At 38.3% G+C, this 22,824-nt stretch overlaps 2 protein-coding genes across 4 annotated transcripts in view; one reads left to right on the forward strand and one right to left on the reverse strand.

Moving 5' to 3' along the window:
- Window positions 1-12,180, reverse strand: part of cUnh10orf90 (chromosome Un C10orf90 homolog) — a 22,015-nt gene extending 9,835 nt beyond the window's left edge. The window contains exons 1-5 of one of the 2 annotated variants that reach the window (XM_084135640.1): window positions 12,017-12,180; window positions 11,079-11,621; window positions 8,196-8,265; window positions 5,433-5,512; window positions 295-1,243 (exon numbers count right to left, since the gene is read on the reverse strand). In XM_084135640.1, coding sequence (XP_083991766.1) covers window positions 295-1,243; window positions 5,433-5,512; window positions 8,196-8,265; window positions 11,079-11,558 — 1,579 coding nt within the window. In that variant the 5' untranslated portion in view covers window positions 11,559-11,621; window positions 12,017-12,180. Of the gene's footprint in view, window positions 1-294; window positions 1,244-5,432; window positions 5,513-8,195; window positions 8,269-11,078; window positions 11,622-12,016 lie in introns of both variants that reach the window. The other variant, XM_084135639.1, reaches the window with a different exon arrangement.
- A 7,992-nt stretch (window positions 12,181-20,172) lies between these two features.
- dock1 (dedicator of cytokinesis 1) overlaps window positions 20,173-22,824 on the forward strand; it is a 236,687-nt gene continuing 234,035 nt past the window's right edge. For both annotated transcript variants that reach the window (XM_084134948.1, XM_084134949.1), the window contains exon 1: window positions 20,173-20,373. In XM_084134948.1, the coding sequence (XP_083991074.1) occupies window positions 20,331-20,373 (43 nt within the window). In that variant the 5' untranslated portion in view covers window positions 20,173-20,330. The remainder of the gene's footprint in view (window positions 20,374-22,824) is intronic.

Here is a 22,824-nt window from a genome sequence, read left to right on the forward strand (position 1 = left end):
CAGAAGCTCAAAAACCGGTATTGAAAGCAGGGTAGAAATAGATTATGCATGCAAAGGGATGCGTGGGAAAATGAAAAGATGAGAAAATGCATGACAGAAAGAGAGAGACAGGAGAGAAATCTCCCGATTCAGGGCAGTCCGCCGCATAAATGTGTATCTGCTGTGAAAAGCCTCAATTAAAAACCTCTGCTCTCTCACACGATAATACTCATCTATTATACATCAAAGAAGCCTTAGCCTACAGTGTGTTCTTGTGCATGTACAGCTGAATATCCACAGAGGTCCTGCTAGTACCTGCCACTTTTAGGAGCGTGAGAGGTTTCATTTCCGAAATAGGTTCCTCACGCTTCTCAAATGCTCGATCCCACTCAAATCCCTCCTTCCTTAAGCTCCTGTTCTCGCAGCCGGAGGTCGAGCGCCTTCTTGCTTCACTGCTGCTGGAACTAACAAGGTCAATATTTGTCTTCTGGGGAACAGGAGAGCTCTTGTTGTGAAATGCTGGATCTGTAACTGCATTTGCGCCATGTTCTGTGTGGTTAAACAAACTTGCGTCGCAGCTGAGAGGCCTTCGAAGTGGCGTGTGCTTCTTGGTGTTGGTCTCCTCTTCTGTGCTGCTGTCATTTGGGTTGCTGAGGTAAAGAGACAGGCTGGATCTGTGCTGAGACCTCCATTGGTTTCTGCCTGGCTCTAAAGATACAGTTAGCGCTCGGTTTAATGGTGAGGGATTGACTTTAGATTCATTGGTTTTGAGTCCTTCAGTGTAGCTGTGCCTGTAATGTGCTGTATTGGGCTTTCCTCGATTGAAATGCTCTCTCTGTTCTGTCATTTTCACAATAGTTGCCTTTCTCCTCAGTACCACGCCGTGGTCAATCTCCTCATGATTACAGCCAGGGGTCAGAGCGGGGTTCTGGCTGCTAGTGCTTTTCATCCGCTGTTCGGTGACTTTGACCACTAAGGCTTTTCTTCGTTCAACGGCAAGGTTATTAGTCGCCATCGAGCTCAGATGCCCGGAATTTGGAAGACTGGAAGTGTGTGTGACCTTCCTGGAAGTGATGGTGATGGATGATATCGAGGAGCTCAATGACTCTGGAGCACTTCCGCGTCTGCATGTGGGATCTTTTAATGCCGGGTGGTCGGGATGAGGGGGAGACTGGCCCGTTTCCACCTTGCTGGTCAAACTGGCTTTAGGATTCCAGGCCTGCAGTCCATTTCGTCCTCCCTCGGAGCTCACGGATCCCGAAGCCTGGAAACAAAAACAAAATCCCTTGAATTGGGCTTTGTGTGGATGAAAGAGGTTCTTTCTGCCTCCTGCATGCACAACAATGCTTACGGAATCCACATTGTAACAACTCGCCTCGTTCCGAACCCGTGCGTTCCACCGTTTCCATAGCAACCGCATCAGTGTTAGAGAACTCGGGGGCAATTCGGTTAAGTTCAACTAAGTTGGAATTCGAGGCACTTCTTTATTATATCGTGACAATCACAGGAGAGTTTTAATATTTTGAACACCAATGCCTCAATTTCAGCAAGACCAAAATAGAGACGCTTGAGCATTTGAACATAAAAAACAGCTCATTCAGTTCCATGGTGTGTATATACACACGTTGGGTTTTCATGTTTTGTGGGGACATTCCATAGACATAGTGATTTTTATACTGTACAAACTGTATATTTTATCCCATCACGCTAACCCTAAAACTTCCCATCACAAAAAAAATGTCTGCATTTTGAGATTTTCAAAAAATATCACTTGGTATGATTTACAAGCTTGTTTCCTCATGGGGACCAAAAAATGTCCCCACAAGGACAAGGATTTTGGATATTGCCATCTTTGTGGGGACATTTTGTCCTGCATAACAAAGGGTTTACCAGGAAAACACACACACACACACACACACACACACACACACACACACACACACACACACACACACACACACACACACACACACACACACACACACACACACACACACACACACACACACACACAGTACAGTGATGGCACTTAGAGGTAGATATACACTGCAGGGTATGATTTATATTGATAAAAATATATACCTATAAACCCAAACAGAGGAAGCATTAGCATTTCTGTTAATACTGAAACAGGATAAAGTTTATTTCACAATTATACTTTCTTTGGCCATACAACATCCCGTAAAAAAAAGTAAAAGTTTAATCAAAAAGACAGAAGAAAATGAGATGCAGAAAAGCCACCTGAAGCAAACATCCCATAAACAGTGCAATAAACAGACACAGAAAGAGATTTATTCTGAGAATACGTTTATCCAATATAAACAGCTTAATTCAGAGCAACTGCTCATCGCGTTGAGGTTGATTTGTGTGTAGGTCTGAAATTAAACATTTAACTGATTACACAATGCTTTTAAAGAGCATTTACTTGTGTTTCTAAATGAAAGACTGCTGAGGAACAGAGACATAGCACAGACAAACTTAATCAAAGATTTGTACCACTTTAGATGCACACAACTTACAATTGGGTCATTCAGTGTCAACTCAACCAGAGGTCCCCGGCTACTTTTTTGATTTTGATCATTTTTTGTCTGGTGAAAGAAATACATAAATGAAGATGAAAGCCAAAATATTAAATGTCATGGATGCATATTTAATCCACTATTTTGTAAAGTCAAAATGACATATGACAATTGGGAAAAACAATATGTATAGCTCTCAGACAGGTTCTATGCAATTGTTCTATGTTCTATGCAATTTTGATGATAGAAAAAAACGAGATACATGTTCAGGCATTCCTCTTTAAAAGAAAAAAAGTATCAGCTGTATGCAAGGTGACCCACATTTGTTTTTTGGCCAAATGTGTTCAATTGACCAATTTACTCATGGAGCAGTTTTAAGATCTCCATATCTCTGGGATTGAACCATAGAGGGCCTTTAAAATGAAGACATTAAAATAATTGTTTGTTAAAAACCAAAATATAAAATAATATTAAGTTATATTTAATATTTCTTGAGTTACAGGCATGCAAACTTGGGCAAAAAAAACACAAGAAGTGCCTTTTCCCATTTTTTAGCTAAAGTCAACAGATTTAACTAATAGACCTACCAATCTCTGTGTAAAAATAAAATAATGATGCTGCCATCTTTTTAAAGCCATTTTTACCGTGCTGTAATTAGGCTCCAGGTGAAAATTGTCATTTTGACCCCCCATCTACAAAATAGTGGATTACTCAGTCAATATAACATCCATGACATTTAATCTTTTGGCTTTCATCACTACTTAACTTGAACAAAATATGAACAAAATGAAAAATGTGAGCAGGGGAAGTTTCCGCTATTTGGTTGATTTGACACAAAATGACCCAAATACACTCATGTTCATAGAAGATGCTCTCGTACAAAAACAACTTGGGCCCAGACCGAATCTGCATACTTTATTTTATGGACTGAATTTGTGGAAAAATCTACAGTGGAATAGATTTAAACATGGTAAAATGCTTTGTTAAATAAGGTTTTACACTTTTTATTGGTAGCCGTAAACATTTTAAAATGAGCTAAAATATATGTAAAATAAATTTTAAATACATACATATACTGTATATACATACACACATACATGTAAGGTAGTTGAAAATTAGAGTCTAAACTAGTAGATATCTAGAGCAATGGTGGGTGGAGTTAGTGGAAATAGCCTTTGCCAACAGGGCTAGCTATTTGCACTTAGTGTAAATAGACACTGGCATTACTCAATTACTGGCAATAACATGTGCTTTTGAATCACAGGTCTCTACCAGGAGCAGCAAGGATTTATGAACCATATAATCATACAAATCTACATTAGCAGTGTCCTTTGGTTAAATACTGTATTTATAATAAGGACAACAAACAAAAATCTCTGTTACTTTAGCCCTCATGCTCTGTTTAGTGTCTAAGAGACCCAAAGGCCATTTTTAGAGCATGACAAATATTTAACAATGAAACATCAGGCTCATACTGCATGACATTTTCTTACAGTAAAGGGGTTATTATTTTAATTTGGTCCTTGAGGTTCACTTATAATATAAAGCAAAACAAGACAAATATAAACAATGATTTCCAACACTCATGCTGACCCTCTGTCTGTTTTTAAGGTGCGGCTCCTTTAAGGCTTGTCAGGGCCACTGTTATGATTGGCTAACGTCATTGCATAGGAAACGGTATCAACACCCACTCGCTATTGCAGTGTTTTGAAAACATTACAAAGCATTTTGAAAACATTACAAAGCATTTTGAAAACATTACAAAGCATTATGAAATCATTTACTTATCCAACACAGTCGCTGCTTCATCTTTCAACCAAAGATTCTTTGTGAACTCTCCATTACACTGTGCATCGTTTACTAAATAAAATGCTCCGAACAAACATATAATCCTCCGACGTGATCCGGGACGCCATTATAATAAACCCTCCACTTGTTTCCGACACTGGGATCCTTCTGAAGTCTGTACAGAGACTCAAACTAGCCATTTAAACTGGATGCATCAAAGCGTCTTTCACTCTTCCATTTGTCCTGTTGTCGACAGACTCAAGCGCGTGGAGTATGTCAGAAACTGAACGCACATCTCTATACTGTATCCAGTGTAGACAGCATCAGTGATTATAATGGGTTATATTTATATTTTATACTTTTGACACAGTGCTCACATCCAGTGTAGGTAAATGTCAGCCGTTATTAAGTGACTGAATGCCAGTGGGTGGGGCCTAAGGTGAGATGATGTATCATATGAGGCAATCATTTGCATATGTATTTGCCCGTGTGATATCACATATCCCACAATTTTTGGAGCTTGATTAAATAAATGCTTTGTATATAAGGAACAGAACATTTTATGCTATTAAACTTGCAGGATGTTTTAATGCTACAAATCCCTCTTATGTGTCAAAAGATCAAGGCCAATTTGATTTCCCATGTCATCATGACCCCTTTAATCCTATAAGATCTGATTTTAAGCAATATTTCAAAATGCAAACACGTTTCAAATGTCAAAATTTTTTACATTATTTCAGTTTGGTGTCTCAGAGACCCTAGATGTAAATCATGAATACATGCAATGGATTTTAACATGCGAAAACAGTGCAATCTGACTTCAGTAATACACTGTTTAATTTGATTTATTTTATTTTATTCTACAATGTGTATTTGCTGGTGTCAAACTGACCCCAAACAGAAACAACATTAATGTCCTGTGTAATAATCACTTTTCCGAAAGGCGCATTCATAAATTAAGATACATGATAAGGTTAAAACTTTAATAATATCTGCCTATTGGGTTTTGATTATTTCAGAGGATGATATTAAAAGTATTTGAAGGGATAATATAATACTTTTCAACAGAACACGAGGGTTAAACACTGGTGAATGGTTTAACGGTAGCTGTATAAAGCAAACTAATGTTTATATAGTATTACTAACCTGATGGAGGATGGAGGATGTTTTTTCAGGTGTCCTCCAGTGTCTAAAGCCTGCAGGTTCAGGTCTCACAGGTTCCCGTTCTGAATAAAACAAGAAAAGTCCACTTTGGGGTGATTTTTCTGTGTTTCTCATTGAGAAAATAAACCAAATAAAAAAGAGGTCAAAAAAGAAAACTAGAGAGAGCTGATCTCCAATGCCTTTTTGCCTACAATGTAAATACAACGGCATTTCCTGCCACTCCTGTCATAATAAGGCCGATCTTCCTGCTGTGTGTGTTTACAATGTCAACAGAGGTCTGCTTAGACCGACTTAACCTGCATCACTTACAGGTGTCAGCGAGACAGAGAGCAGGAGAGAGATTTTAATCTGACAGAAGAGACACAGACAGCCACTGTGCCACCCGGCCGTGATGGATTGTTCTCTGTCAGCGTTGCCATGGCATTGTCTGACAGCTAAGGCGCCAAGCTAACTATTTCTTGCTGTCGTTTTTTAGGCTAGTAAACGCACTTCACACTGGCAGCTAACACCTGACAAGTAGCTATTTTCCCAGCATGCCCCCGGTATGAAGTTCAGCTAGGCACACACTCTTGTCAGATGCTCAGGTGTTGTGTGTCAGGTTCTGCGCTGCCTTCGAGTCATGTCAGAACAACCTATTTACGTTCTTAATTACCAGTGGGAAACTCTGGGAAGCTTTGGCTTTCCGAGTTGAGGGCGTGTTAATGAAATAATCGTGGTTGAAACAAATCGGTATTGATCAAAATGAATGCTGAGGCGTTTGAGGTTGCAAAAACAACCGAAGAACGGCCTTTACACACACACACACACTTGCTTGCTTGTAGTTATCCATCGAATCCGATTATGACGTCTACTTCCGTCTTTTAATGGTGAGTTTTCTGATGGCTGAATAATCCTATTCTGGATCCACATATTCTATTGCAAGTTGGACACACACACACACACACACACATCACACACACACACACACACACACACACACACACACACACACACACACACACACACACACACACACACACACACACACACACACACACACACACACACACACGTCCTTTCAGAGTCACCCACCATCTGGAGCTGGTGAGAAAGAAAAAGAAAGAAATTCCCAAACATTTTTGATGTAAACACTCATGGAAGAGTAAGTGCTCCTCATTCCTCCTGCTTCCCCTTGACTTGGTCCTGCTCTCACCACTGCAATTACACTGACGCTGTGGCAGCATCATTATACGCTCGTCACCTGCTGACAGACTGAGAGAAAGATCCCAGAAGCAGCAGGAGAACTGGGACGGCAACGGCATTGAGGAAACCGCCGGAAGAGACTGAAAATCTAATACTCTTCTATCCCAGACTCCAACCAATCTGCTTCTGAACCCAGACAATCCGTCTCTGACTCCAAACAATTTGTCCCTGGCTCTAAACAATCTACAAAAACCCTTCCTTGGCTTCCAAATATGTTGCTCCAGAAACTCTTATATATATATATATATAAGGTAAAAGAATTCCATTTAGACAAACTACAAAGAGATTAGTATATAAACCCAATAAATAAATGAACTAAGAAACAGAAGATTATGTCTCACTTCTTCTGTGTTCCTCTGTGCGCTACATAGGATTCGCAAAACATACAAATAAAGTTTTACTTCTTATTTTCTAGCTTAAGCATATATTGTATCTCTAAAAATGCTACTTAAAGTTCTTCTTTTTTTCCTTACAACTGTCCTTAAGACAAAACTTAAAGGTATATTTCACCACTGGAAAGATGAATGTGTATTTAAATTGGGTCATTTATGTAGCAGAAATGTGAAATTATTGTAGAAGTTGGTGCCTTCTAGACTGAGAAAAGCCAAAAAATGTATTTTTGGCTCATGTGGATGAAAGACAACAACTCCCAGAATGCACTTGCTTCACTGCCATACGAGGACACTCCCAAGCCACGCCTACCGGTTACAGAGGGCAGTATCGGAAGAAATGATACATCTAGGCTACTAGTGACTCGAAACTGAAAAGACGGCGTTTTATCGTGAGATCCCCCTATGGGCGGGTTGAAGACATGCGGGACGAGCTCCTCCTACTGGCTGGAGTCTCTCGCCTCTGGACAAAAAGGCCTCAGATGACGATAAATGACGATTTTTGCATCATCAGAGGTTTTTTTCCAGACACACAATACAGAAATCTCTCGTCTCAGGGGGACATGAGGGAGGGAAGCACGGTCAATCCAAAATACTACCGGGTTTCTACTGATACAAAGCTTAATGCTAATCAGTGAAGTATTGCTTTAAGAAGAATTGACATTCTTGTAAAGAATGTTCTTAAAAAAAAAATTTGAATCTGGCCCCAGAACTTTGGCCGCTCAAATCTGTGGTTAAAACATTAAAACTGTATGTCACAGACCTTCTTTTCTATACATGATGTAATCATACACTAATGAATGAGATAGCCCTGAAATTCCCCACCAAATTTGACTGATCCAAATGCATTATTTTAAATGTACTGCTCCACTGATTATTTTTATGTACTCATTTAATAATGACATTTTGATCATTTTTACCCCAAAAATCTTAAAATTGCAGGGAAATATTACAACCATTAATAATATGCACAGCTGATGAAGCAATTCACTGAATTCAATGAAGATTTCACACCAGCATTGTGTAAAGCTCAAATCTTCAAACATATATCATTAGTGCCCTCTGCCAAACTGTACATTCACAACTTTTATATCACGTCTTAGTCAATACGCACCATTTGGTCTTGGCCTGTTAAGTTTGTCAGGAGTGCTGAGCAACACGGGAGTGATAGGAGACTTCAGTTTCTGCTGAAAGAACACACACATACTTTAGTTGTAGAACAGACAGATATGATCAGTCTATGAAGGATTGCATTAGATTACAAAAGCTTTGACTGTGTTTGTGAAGCTTTAGTGGAACATTTAGATGAACTACAGCTGTGGTTACTCTGAAAGTTAGTGATGGGAGAAATTAAGCATTTCGAAACTTTGAATCAATTGATACAAATGCTTCGCGAAACGTTTTACTTTTTCAAAGCGCTCGCAACGCCTGTTGGTCAGAACGGTGTAAATGCAGCTCAAACATGCATAAAAACACCTTTTACCAATTGCAAATGTTTTATTGAAAGTGAAATCTATTAAATGCTATTAACAACTTATCTAATACCATGTGTTATTTTATTAAATTGCAGGGCTTGTTTTTATGGAAAGCTTGGTTAATCAGGCCGATAAGAGACTATTAACTACAACTTCCTTTTTATGATACAAATGTGTCATTAAAATTTATACAAACTTAGAAAAATCTATCCGAGATCAGGTATAAACCATATAGACACTGGTTCATTGGTTCACAGATATCATCGCACCATAGAAATTCCAAAGGGTTTGACGTACTTAACTTTACTTATATCATGTGACTTTGGAAGTTTGATACACACTCTAAATCACTGGTTCAAAACAAATGAAGGTTTTGAAGCTTGATGAACTCTGCTAGTACCCCTGTGTGACTTTGACAATGCAATGACACTCAGACATTTTGAGTGTTACTTAGGTGTCCAAACTCTACTGAAGTTTGAGCACAAAATGACTAAAGTGAAAATATGCATGGTTCACAAATGCTTTAGGATTCATTTCCATCCTCCGGGCCCTGCGGCACTGTTGTGATCCTGTTGGCTCTGATGTGGTTGAATCTATTCGTTCCTAAATCTGTTCCGAATGGATCTAAGCACCTGCTGACAGAGCGGTTTTATCTCGACTTCACGCAGCACCCAGACAGCCACTGAAGTTCATGTACTTGACAGTCATCCAGATATTTTTCTCTCTTTCCCTCCTTTCGGTTTTCTATTTTATTCTCTCTTTCTGGCATCAGTTGGCACTAAGGTAAATCAGGTCTGAGAGCTTGGCTGTTCATTTCCGGGATTTGTTCCCAGTAGAGGTGAGAGTGATTGTTGTGCAGTGTGGTGGCAGATAGTCTGCAGGACTCTGAAGGCTTTTATCTCCAGTGCGGATGACTCAATCACTCTGAACTTATGTGCAAAAAAGGTTTAATACTGTATAGAACCATAGTGAGGCACTAAACGGCAACATGTGACATATACCCCTTTTCCACCAAGGCAGTGCTGGTGCCAGTTCGGAGCTGGTGCCTACTCGCGAACCAGTTCTTTGTGTTTCGACAGCCAAAGAACCAGTTCTCGGCCAGGAAAATTGGTTCCAAAGCGGCACCAACTCTTTGCTGGACTAGAACCGTTCTTTTACCACGTCATGCTTACGTCGGGGGCTGGGGGCGGGGTTATTGTCGAACTTCTTCTCGAACGTAATCTCCGTCTATAGTAATCCAGACGAGCAGCACAAATGTGTTCTAAACGTCTTCTTCTGACCCCAATATAGGATCGCAAAGCCAGGAGAAACATTTGAAGAAAGACGATGTAGTCCAACATTGTAATTGTTATGCTTGAAGTTGGGTAAGCTAAGACGTATGGCAACGTACACAGTGACGTAACGACGTTGTTCGCTGGGCTCTCTAGTCAGTGGAAAAACAAACAGGTTCTGAGAAGGTTTGCAAGTTGAACCAACTTTGAACCAGCACCAGTTCCGAACCAGTTCTTTTTTGGTGGAAAAGGGGTATTAGTAGAGCTCTACTATGAAACTCCCATAGATCAGTTTTTATTACATCTTTAATCTTATTTCCATATAAAAACTGCAACTGCAACTTCTAAATTGTTAAAAAAAATAAGGCTGAACCTAAGTGATTTAGTGAATATCTGAACAATTTCCTCTCCAAAGAGCAGATAAGCCATTATCAGGGGACACTTTAAAACCATTCCAAAAGCAATTTATGAATTAAATTCAAATTCTCTGGGTCAGAATTCAATATTAGCATACTGCTTACTGCATACTGGAGAGTATATACTGTTTTTTTTTTTTTAAATATGCAATGCAATATGTCGCTGGACTGTTACATTTTCGGCCATCATTTACCAGAGTGATGTTGATGGTTGCTGGGTGGTTTTTCACATATTGATTGCAGTACAGTTCTAGAACTCTGGGTGGTTATATATAGGACAAATATTGCGAATCAGATTGGTTAGAAAGGAAACAACACATCTTTCCCCAACAAGAAACATGATTTGAGGAATCATTCAACTTATTAACCCTCACAGTGATGCTTGCCTTAGCAAACACCATTAATGATAAATATAAAGTACATTATTCTTACTTGACCTCAAATTCTGCAAGTGGCATCCAGTCATCGTCTTGGAAAATGATGTCTAATAGCTAATTAAATTTTATGCAAAAATGTCTGACAATTTAATAAATATTAAATTAAATTGTTTTTCTTATATATATATATATATATATATATATATATATATATATATATATATATATATATATATATATATATATATATATATATATATATATATATAAGAAAAACAATTCTTACAGTATAAATACATACAAACAAAATAAATCATATATCAGTCACAATCACAAAATGTTGCATTCTCAAAACTGTGCACAGAATACATACTGCATAAATATTATATAGTATGGTAGTACGCTATTCTGAACTTCCGCTGTGACATCACTTCCCTTTCACATTATTAGTTTCTTACCTGGCACCTGCTGTTGTCTTGGCTGTTGTTAGATATGTCCATCAGTGTCACGTGTCTTTGTATGGGCAGCCAGCCGAAGTGAACCGGAGCGAGGGCACAGAACTGAGCTCTTTCTGCACCGGGAGCAGGTTTAATGTGAACCGTCTTGCTCCATGCATGAGACTCCAGGCTCTCACAAACAGAGGCCGGATTCCTCCTGCAGAGAGAGGAAAGGTCAGGACAGAGTGGGTTACTTCCCGTCATCTCATTTGGGAGAACCGGTGTTGAACAGGTCCTGTCCGCAAACTGAGGTATTTTCTTCTGAAGAGGACGTGATTGGAGTCTCTCTAGTGTCTGAAGCCATTTGTCCATCCTGCCACCTTCTATGCAGCTCTGTGGACGAGCTCTGCGAGGGGGCTCGTTCACCTGCGTCGCAGGGCCCTCATAATGACCTCGCTCTCCAGGCCTCCTCCATGATGAGGACCTGCGAAGGAGACTCATGCTGTTTTTGCCAGCTGCACAGTTGGGCTGAAGTGTCTGCCACCAGCCTTAAGGCTTCACGTCCTCCATAAAAAAGACAAAGAAAATGCATCTTAAAAAAAAACAGCAAGTGTACCTTCATCACAAACTTCAGTGAGATCCTAATTGAACTCACTGAATTGAGTCTTCTCATACAGTCATCAACATTCAAGCATGTTTACTGCACTACATTCTTGTTTTCCAGTAAAAATACATCAAAATCAAAACATGATACATTCACCAGAAAAGCAGAAAGAGTTGTCAGATTTTCTAATGCTTTTGGTAAATGTTTTTTTACAGATTATTATTATTATTTTTTTACAGTGACGTCCTAATTGAGCTCATACTGCTGTGTTCTCTCAAAAAGTCAATACAATTCTACATAGGAACAGATTCAAATAACTGACATGAGAGCTTGCATGGTTAACAGAACTGTTTACCTGCGTCACACGGCTCTGATGAGGACGACACGATCTGACTTCACGAGGCAACAGCGGAGAGACGATTCCTCTCGCAGTGTGAAGAGGGGCCGCTGGTGCCGTCTCCTCTCAGCCATGACTATAAATGTGTGTGCTAGTCTGAACGAACAAAAGACTTACAGAACAACTTCTATTTTTCACTAGGAGAGGGATGTGTCTGTGTGTGTGTGTGTGTGTTTGCTCGCAGCCAGCAAATACCCCCTTTTTCAACCTAGACATGTTGCCTTGGAGTTTTGTTTTGTTTTTAACATTCACCTTATAGTGAACTGTGCAGTTTAACACAGATAACCCAAAGTGAAAAAGAAACATCCACATAAACCCTACTAAGTGTTCTACTTGCATTTTCTTCTCTTTCAGTTTAGTAAAAGAAAAGAAACTAGATTTGAGCATTTTCAGAGAGTGGGGCTTGCTAGTGCAAAACTTTCTGCTGAAACGCTAGGGCATTGTGGGTGGTTTTAACGAGCTATCGAGTGGGTGGTTGATAGGTAGTTGCTTACTTAGTCGTCAAAAGATCCCACTTTCAAGTATTTCTGGTATAATATTCTGGTCTCTAGATATGGCTCGGTTCCCTCCTTCATTATAAATTTACTGGATTTTTTTTTTTTTTTTTGCATTACCCGCCAGGCAAAAAAACTCTGATTGCTTAGAAAAGTAACAGCAAAACTTTGTTTAACAAGCTTCACAACTTAAACATCCATTTATGTCTTTAGAACAAACTGAGTGGAAGCTGTTTATTTATACTTAAAGGGATGGTTCAGAGTAAAATCAACCTAGGGTCCTTTGCACTATGACCTCGAGCCCCCCCCCCCCCAGAAGCCTTTTTTTCCTTGGTTGAACATTTTTAAAGTTAGAGCTTATTTAGAGATATCAGCCGGATGGCTTAGTGCAGGCGCTATTGGCTCCAAATTTGTATCTCGTAAATTACCCCACTAATAATGCCCAGAATGGTACTAAACTTCTATTTTCTATTTACTTCTGTTAAATAAACTCCTGATGTACTTACAAACTTTCCAATGCCTCATTTTATGAGTACAGAACCTATTTGTACTACTGTATAAGTTTGGTACCATTCTGGGCATTATTAGTGGGGTAATTTACGAGATACATCCTTGGATCCATTAGTGCCTGCACTAAGCCATTCGGCTGATATCTCTAAATAAGCTCTAACTTTAATAATGTTCGACCAAGGGAAAAAAGGCTTCTGGGGGGGTGTTTGGCTCGAGGTCATGGTGCAAAGGACCCTAGGTTGATTTTACTCCGAACCATCCCTTTAAACTTTGGAGTTTGTTCTAATCACTAACCCTTCATATGAGCAATCATAATAGTGATGCTTGCCATAGCAAATGCCACTAATGATTAAAAAAAGAACACTTGCTTTCACCATCTTTACTACAAAAATCTTACTACAAAAGTACCATGGTACAGTTAGGGTATCAGATGACAATGCCATATTCATGTAGCATAGTACATGTAACACTAGCATGGTAAAAATTAGGGCTGTGAAAAGATTAATCGCATCCAAAATAAAAATTTGTGTTTACATAATAAATGTGTGTACTGTGTATAATTATTTTGTATATATAAATACACACACATGACATGCATGTACATAATTAAGAAATATTTGCATGTATATACTGTAAAAATTCATAACAACCACACAGCAACATCCTGGAAACCACCCACATTGCTCTAGAGTCACATTGGAGAGATTTCCCTCGGGCAAACACCAGTCAGAATATCTTCAGAAAATCTAGTTTTGGACCTGCAAACTCATCTCTGGGTTAGAACCGTAACATCTAACACACACAGAGCAGTTGTGTCCAATGTTTTGGAGCAGGGCATGTGATCGCCAGGGCTGCTGGGTAATTAGCGCTTCAGGGAGTTGAATCAGATGATGAGGTTGTTAGTGTTTGTGTCGGGCCACCCACATGATCTCTCAAGACCACGCAGGCAACGAAAGCACACACATCTTCAGGGTGAAGACGCTCTGTCCCGCTGTTTCTGTAACCCTTCTGTTCTGCTGCTTCAGAACTGTCTGCATGTCTATAGACCTGTTAGAGAAATCGCAAATGATATCTCTTTAATATCTCAGTTGTTTCTCTACACATAAATAGCATTAAATGGGTTTTATGTAGTAAAATAGGACTTTTTCTTGTGTCTTCAGATGTTTCTTCTGAGAAAAAGACACCAAAAAAACTTGAGTTTAAGAGTTATAGAGTGTTGAGTTTCTCAATAATGTCTAAAACTTTGATCGGATTTGTCTGCAATCAAATATCAATTGGAGTTAATAAAAATATCTCATCAAATTCTCCCAAACCAAAATGATCTGAGCTGCTATTCTATAATTTATAGTTTTACACAAATTCTGATCCGTGAACAATGTATCTGGCCAAACCTTTACATGAATATATTCAGCATTTAACAAAGTTTATTTTCATTTAAAAATCCTAGTTAAAGCCGTTCACACACTGAGGATTCATCTGTGCTGTGTGAACTGGGACAATCTGCCGCAGTAAAGACATTAAGCTTTCTTAAATAGCTCACCATTTTCTTCTCAATGTGAATACAGATTTCCGTCTCATGTGACATAGACATGCGGCTGTTCCCAGATGTTACTGCATCTAACCTACATCATTATTGTAATTACACTGGCTGTTGTGTTTCCTGTCTGCCCTTATGGACTCGGAAAGAAAAACTGTTCGTAACAGTATTCTACTTATTCTACTCTTTTTATAGTATGCATACAGTGTCATTTTTCAAAATAAAATGTTTCTATAAAACTTCTGATTGCATGGCACCTTGGAAATAAAAATGTTTTGTTAGCAAATTTAGTATAAAAATGTCTTAAGATAAATATTGCATGCAAAAAGAAGATTTGCACACAATTTATGCATACTATGTTCAGAATAGTATACTACCATACCATACTATTGCATGCATAAAAATATATGCATACTATGTACTGTATACATACTAGGTTCGTAATAGTATACTACAGTACCATATTGTTTACTATTTTTGCAGTATGCGTACTGTGCACACTGTAATTCTTTCTAAAATGTTTCTTTTAATCTTCTCACTACATGACACTTTGCAAAAAAAAAATAAAAAATAGCATTTTTAGTAAAACAAATAAAAAATCAATATTGCATGCATCGAGAATATATGCATACTATATACTGGATATACATACAGTACTGCATAGTAAGTGTTCTGAATCCCCTGAGCAGAACTACCAGCGCCCCCTGCAGGATGAGAACAGCACATCTGAGGGAAGTGGACTGGTGTCCTCATTAAGGGGAAGACTGATATGAAGGAAGTATAAATAAACATGTAAAGGCAGATTGGTGTGTGTTGAGTCCGGTCCTCTGATGTTGGGACAGGTCAACATTCTTTTGCCGATAATAATGAATCTCTTTATCATTAGAGCAGAGAGAAAAGAAATATGAAAGCTTGTATGACTCACACAATCAAAGCAGCCCTATCCTGCTCTACGTCTGTTTAGTCCTGGACATTATTTTCCAGTGATCAATTTGGCTTCTAATTTTAAGTGGTTAATTTGCTGTTTCGTTCTCCGTGCATTGGCCTCGACATTGCTTACTCTCTGTATTTACGGAGGGATTTAATTAAAGCTGTCAAATGTCTCCAGGCTTAGAAATAAGCAAAATAAGAAAGGCACTGGAGAACAATTGATAGAATAATTCACCCTGAAACAAAACTTCTGTCAGCATCTGTCACAAGGGTTCAACTCACCCTTGTGTCGTTCCAAACTCATTTGATGATTTCCTCTGTCTATAATGAGTCTATAATGATGTTAGTCCATCTGAGCAGGGACGTCTGATCTAAAATTCAAATAATCAATAGTACAAAAAATCTGAAAAATAAGATGAAATAGAGTAAAATTAATGTTTAAAAAACACACATATACATATACACACACACACACACACACACATATATATATATATATATATATATATATATATATATATACTGTATATGCACACAAACTATGCACAAAAATATTCCTTTTACAAGTGATATTTACCTCACATATTTCATCTCATGCTCTTCGGTATCATAATATTCAAGATTTGAAGTCTGGGTGTGGGACAAGGCAAATAATAATAATATCTATATATAAAAAATATATTATTATATTATTATTATGAAATATAAAAAATATATACAAATTTTTTTTTTTGATGTTTTATTATTTTCAATACTTAGTTTAGCAAACACCAATAAATAGCAGAAAAGCAAAAAAGCTGTCTTTCTGGCTGGACATTAGACTGGGTATAATGATGATGAAGTGTTTGAGAGAGGGAGAGAGAGAGAGAGAGAGAGAGAGAGAGAGAGAGAGAGAGAGAGAGAGAGAGAGAGAGAGAGAGAGAGAGAGAGAGAGAGAGAGAGAGAGAGAGAGAGAGAGAGAGAGAGAGAGAGAGAGAGAGAGAGAGAGAGAGAGAGAGAGAGAGAGAGAGAGAGAGAGAGAGAGAGAGAGAGAGAGAGAGAGAGAGAGAGAGAGAGAGAGAGAGAGAGGTGTCCTGTGATGGGGTCCGCACTAAACTAACACTGCTCTGATGTACACACACTGATTAATGGTAAACAGCCTCTTCACCCGCTTCAGGGCCACTGCACAGAGAATAAATCATTCATTTCTCATAAAGGGACGTATCTGTGGGCTAACAATGAAAGCGCATTTCTGTAACATTTATACCGATGAGTAGCAAGCTTCAGATGAATGCAAACTGCAAAGGAACTCCTTTTTAAGTTGTTTAAGTCAAATCCTTGTATTTTAGAGCCTGCGGCCAGTGTTTCAACAACAATTGAACAAAGAAGAGGAAGCAATGTATTCATGGATGTCAACAAAAAAGGTTCATTCTAGAAATGTTTTGCATAGTGTTATGAATCAAAAGGCAGTCTTTTTCCCACAGAGCAGCTTTAATTACAAGCATCTGGGGATGGTTTGTGTGCAAAGCAACATACTTTCACAGAAACAACAATTAACCTCAAACGGAGTGATAATTTTTCTGGAAAAGCAGGAATTAAGTGAAATCAGTGGCTACGAGACGCTATCCCAGAGCAATCTTTTCTAATTGGTCCCCATAATCAAATTTTCAGCAGTCGCTACAGTCTGACAGAGAAAATTGTTTCATTGTGAGTATTAGAGGATTCATAATGTTTTATGCAGTGCTGTTAATTATGTTTTCCATTTTTTGATTAAAAATCTTTTTTTACTCAAAAACTAGGACAGAAGCGACAGAAAACAGATTAGTCTTTCTGTTTAGAACCCAGTTAAAATAAACATTTTAGAAACTGGCCATATGAAAATGACAGAGTTTCATCCAAGGTCATTCAAAATACAAACAAATCTGAGCTTTGCTTTTATGTGCATGCTACAGTATTATTGATATAATTATACAAACTGTTTCTTGAGCAGCAAATCAGCATGTTAGAATGATTTCTGAAGGAGCATGTAACACTGATGCTGATTGCATCACAGGAATAAATTAAATTTTATATTATAATTACAATATAAAACACTTATTTTTAAACTGTCAAATATTTCACAATATGTGACCCTGGACCACAAAACCAGTCACATGGGTCAATTTTTTGAAATTGAGATTTATACATCGCATGAAAGCTGAATAAATAAGCTTTCCATTGATGTGTGGTTTGTTATAGGACAATATTTGGCCGAGATACAACTATTTAAAAATCTAGAATCTAATGGTGCGAAAAATCGAAACATTGAGAAAATCGCCTTTAAAGTTGTCCATTTATGTTCACGATTGTGTTGCATTCACTCACAAAAATAAATGTTTTATATATTTACAGTAAGAAATTTACAAAATATCTTGATGCAACATGATCTTTACTTAATATCCTAATGATTTTTAGCATAAAAGAAAAATTTTGACCCATACAATGTATTGTTGGCTATTGCCACAAATATACCCGTGTGACTTATGACTGGTTTTGTGATCCAGGGTCACATATTACTGTTTTTACTGTATTTTTTTAATCAAACAAATGCAGTCTTGGTGAGCAATCAAACCTTTCAATGGTAGTTGATGCCAATATGTGTGTGTTTATATTTCTTTAACTATGGACAGCAGCAGACCATTTTAATGTGCCTAACAGTGGTAAATAGCAGGGGTTGGACAATGAAACCGAAACAGGAGCCAATATGCTGGATGTTTCATGCCTATATTTGTGCAGCCTGGTGGCCAATCTTCAGTGATTTTACATTACATCAACAGAGTGTGAAGGTTTAATTAGCAGAGCAATAGCACAGACATAAAATATTGCAATCCACAGCATAATAGTAGACATTTCAGAGTTCAAAAGATGACAAATTGTTAGTGAGCGTCTCGCTGGCGCATCTGTGACCAGGACAGCTTATCTTTGTGGTGTATCGAGAGCTATGACATCAGGGTGAAGTCGACAAACCAAATCCAAATTGACTCAAGAGGAAGCTGTCTGAAAGGGGTGTCCAGGTACTGACCAAAAACATAAAACCATAACAGCCCAACTCACTGTAGAATTAAAATGCGCACCTCGACTCCAAGGTGTTTTCCACCACAACTGTTCGTCAGGAGTCATTATTCATGGTCGGGCTGCTATAACTATAACCAAACCTTTGGTCAAGCGTGCCAATGAGCCAACAGTGCAAATCTTGGGCTGTGGACCATGTGAACAAGTCCACCTTCACTGTCTTTCCCACATCCATGGGAGTTATGGTGTGGAGAAGCCCCAAAGAGGCTCAACACCCGGACTGTTGAGTGTCCAAACTAGTGAAGCGCGGGATGGATCGGTGATGGTTTGGGCTGCGCTATCATGACTACCGAACCGTTCTGGAGGACCATGTGCAACTAATGTTTCAAACATCGTAAATGAAGGGGGTGCTGTGTATCAGCATGCACCAATACACACGGCAAGACTTGTGTCAGAATGGTCTGATGAACATGAAAGTGAAGTTGAACATCTCCCATGGTCTGCACAGTCACCAGATCTGAATATTTTTGAGCCAGTTTGGAAAATTTTAGAGGAGCCGTTCAGAAAACGCTTTCCTCCACCAGCATTATATAGTGACCTGGACACTGTTCTGGAAGAGGAATGGCTCAAAGTCCCGCTGGCCGCTGTGCAGGACTTGTATCTGTCATTCCCAAGACAAACTGATGCTGTATTGGCTGCAAAAGTAGGCCCTACACCGTACTAATAAATGATTGTGGTCTAAGTGTTTCAGTTTCATTGTCCAACCCGTATTAATCACAGGAGTCTGTCATTTTTTTTTAATTATTTTTATGAAAGTCATGAACATTTCCACTACATTTTGCAGTGTAAATAACATTTATGGAATGAAATATCAGATTACTCTGTGTTCCTCAGCTCTGTGTGTATTTTTAGGATGCATTTTATGTAAATACACACAGACAAATTAAATATACTGTATATGTATATATATATATATATATATATATATATATATATATAACTTTTTTGACAATACAAGAGATTGATTAGAAATGATGCACGGAAATATTCCTTTCACAAGTCATATTTACCTCACCATTTGATTTTTTCGTCACTGACGCTGTTGTCTCCTTGCTACAAAGTTGACTTTTGATAAAACTTTAGTAGCGCTAAAACTGTTGGTCGCGGTGGGAATGACGCCACAACTAAGAGACAGTCTTGAGTAAAAATGTCATTAAAAATTATCATACTGAAAATATGCTGAAATTATTTATTTTCTTTAACCTTTAATATTTACAAACAAAACGTATAATAATAATAATAATAAAGACATTTTAAAAGTAGCAAAACTAAATCATGAATATATTTGAACGTGACCTTCATATAACAAATAATTATACAAATAAAAATAAATCTGTGCATTAAAAAAAAGAGAAAAAAAAAGAAGAAGTACTCATGTAACATTAATACATACGCAATATTCCAAGTCACAAAAGTTGTATTATTACTTATACTTTGCTCTGGTATTTTGGCCGAGATTATAGCGGCCATGGTAGTTGTTTTGTGAGGGACTGTCCGGTCGTCCGGTGACGCTGGTGTCCCACATGACAGAAAGTTTCTTATATCTCCCCCTCGCGGTTCATGAGTTCAGTGATGGTGGAAAATGGCGGCTAGATGAGTCTTTCCACTCCTACAGAGAAAAGAAAAAGTGTGTGGAAAAACTCTGGATATATATATTTGGAATATCGACAACAACACTCACGGGCGTCTCACAACACTTTCATCAGTGAGGATGTCGCGCTGGGTGCCCACGAAGAAAGAGAAGTACGGAGTAGGTGAGTAAAGAAGGAAACTTGCATCAACTAAACTTCTTTTAGTCCTGTTACAAAAGTTTTGGGAGAAATGGTGAGATTCTGTATTTCCATGCCAGTTTAGACTAATTGAGGATGTTTTGTGCTGAAGTGTTTTTATGATTGTGGCTCAGTGTAATCAATGCGCTATTATATATTTGAGATGTGTGTGTGTGAGATTGACACAGACGCGCCTAGTTCCAGTGTTTCCTGCGCGGCGGCCCGAATGGAGCTCATGGATACTTTGTTTCTCATTGTTACTCGCGCGCTGATACTTTGTAACAAGTTTTCGCGCTGTTATGTTGTAAGAACCTTTCGCGCTTGTTGTATTTTCCCGCGGAAGATTCTTTAAGCTGCTGCTTTCATTCGCCCGATTGTTTTGTTTGTATATTTCAGGGATCCCACTGTTATGGATAACCTGGAAATAATAGGATATTTAAAAACCGTGATTTCCAGTCACAGATTTACATACACATACATGGCCTGAAATATTTCATTGGATACTCACTGATACTGAGTATTCTATCTCCATTAAAGTACTTTAAATCCATATCCAGTATCATTAAAAACTGGGAAAGTCGAAATGCGTGGGAAGCCTGATGTAAACAAACTCATTTAATTGGGCAACTATAAACTTAATACTATACGGGCTACGTTTATTTGTTCTTATCTGGGTGTTTTAAAGAATGAATGTTGTGAATTTGAATATTGTGTAAAATAATGTTTACATACAGCAATTTTGTGCAGATATCACATTTAACTACTCTCTAGAATACTTCATTCTTATTGGTCAGTGTCATGCAGTGTCAGTGATTTCATTTATCCCAGGCAACTGATTACCAACATACCTGTGATAGTTTCATGTTTTTCATCATTCCTGAGCCATTTAAGTCAGGAAAACTTCTACGTCCCTGGTTCATATGTGTCCAAACATGTTTAGATCTTGATGTTAACCAAGCACATCCACAGTAAAGGAAAGATGAACTGTATTTTCCAGGCGTTTCTATATAATGATAGACTTGATTGTTGTCACGCTACAGTGTGTTGCCTCATTCCTCCAGCTGTGATGGACGGCTCTGAGTTGACATGCCATTATTAGTCATGACATTTCCCTAACTGAACTGTTTCCTTGAGTTGCTGTAATAGTTTACACAAATAAGTTCACTTAGAAAGTTCTTGAGAAGGAGGTTTTCAGAGTTTAGGGATGTTTTCGAGATATAATAGAATCTTAATCCCATCTCAACTGGAGAAGAACTTTATGGATTGCATTAAATGTTGGATCAGTAGGATCTTTTATCGGCAGCAAACTCAGTCTAGCCCATAATTCTGGATTTATCTGCTCTCCTTGATGGAGACTCAAAATATCTCCAGCGTTCGTGTTAGATAGAAACTTCTGTTCTGCTCGAGTTATTCAGCTCTTTTGAAATATTGTGGTCTCTACCTGTTTGTGTTGCTCAGTGCTTTTATAGCGACTTCCACTCTGAGCGCAAAGGAGCACGAGGCGGTGTGTAGAAACGTCTAGTCTTTGATGTGTGTGTGTGTGTGTGTATTTTTACCCTGAGGGTGGTTGAATTTCACTTTGTTGAGTTTAAATAGTTTTGCCTCCGTATTGGTGTAATTTAAATTCTCAAGTGCACTAGACTGAGGTGAAGCTACGACACTGCGACAGGTAAAAGAGAAACATGTTGAAGCACATTTATGTGTGCTGCTCTCCTGACAGACTCAAAGTGGCATCATTTTCTGAATGCCTCCAGATTATATATACACCAATGATTGATTGTTTGGATTTATGCATTTATTTACTGACTTACTTATATAGATAGTCTTATTATTATACCTTGTATCGTTCCTCAATACACCATGATGTGTTGGTGAAATTTCAGAATGGACAGGTTGTTTTGTGTGTTTTTGTGTGTATAAACATCCAATTTAGGATTACAAGCATTTTTATTGAGTGATGAACTAATGTAGCGAGTGAGGCATGTAGTCCAAAAAAATCTCTCAAAGTCTGATCAAACAAGTGCTTAAGTGCTTAATTCATATTAATAATAGGATCTACCATGTGTAAATGGTGAGTTGTCTTGACCTGCCACTTGTGACCAGATCGACTGAGACTCATGCATGTTTTGCTACGTTCACGCCATGTTGTAATTATCGTAATTTTGCGATGTTCATGTGCTCGGACTGGAAATCACACGTTTCTATGGCAGCACTATCAATGCTTAAAGCAGGGCTCAGTAGTTTCTCTAGAGCTCCCCCCACAGCTTCGGAATAGATATTTGACAACACTGTTGTAAAAACTCGTTGGCGATTCTCAGTTACCATGGCTAGTAGATCAACGACATCAAAGCAGAAGGGACATTCTTTAAAACGTCTTCTTCATTCGGGTTCGAACAGCGTGAGGGAGCGCAATAATGACAGCATTTTAGCAGATTT

The sequence above is a fragment of the Abramis brama genome (genome assembly GCF_963993115.1).
Source record: "Abramis brama genome assembly, chromosome: 14".
NCBI classification, from domain to species: Eukaryota; Metazoa; Chordata; class Actinopteri; order Cypriniformes; family Leuciscidae; genus Abramis; species Abramis brama.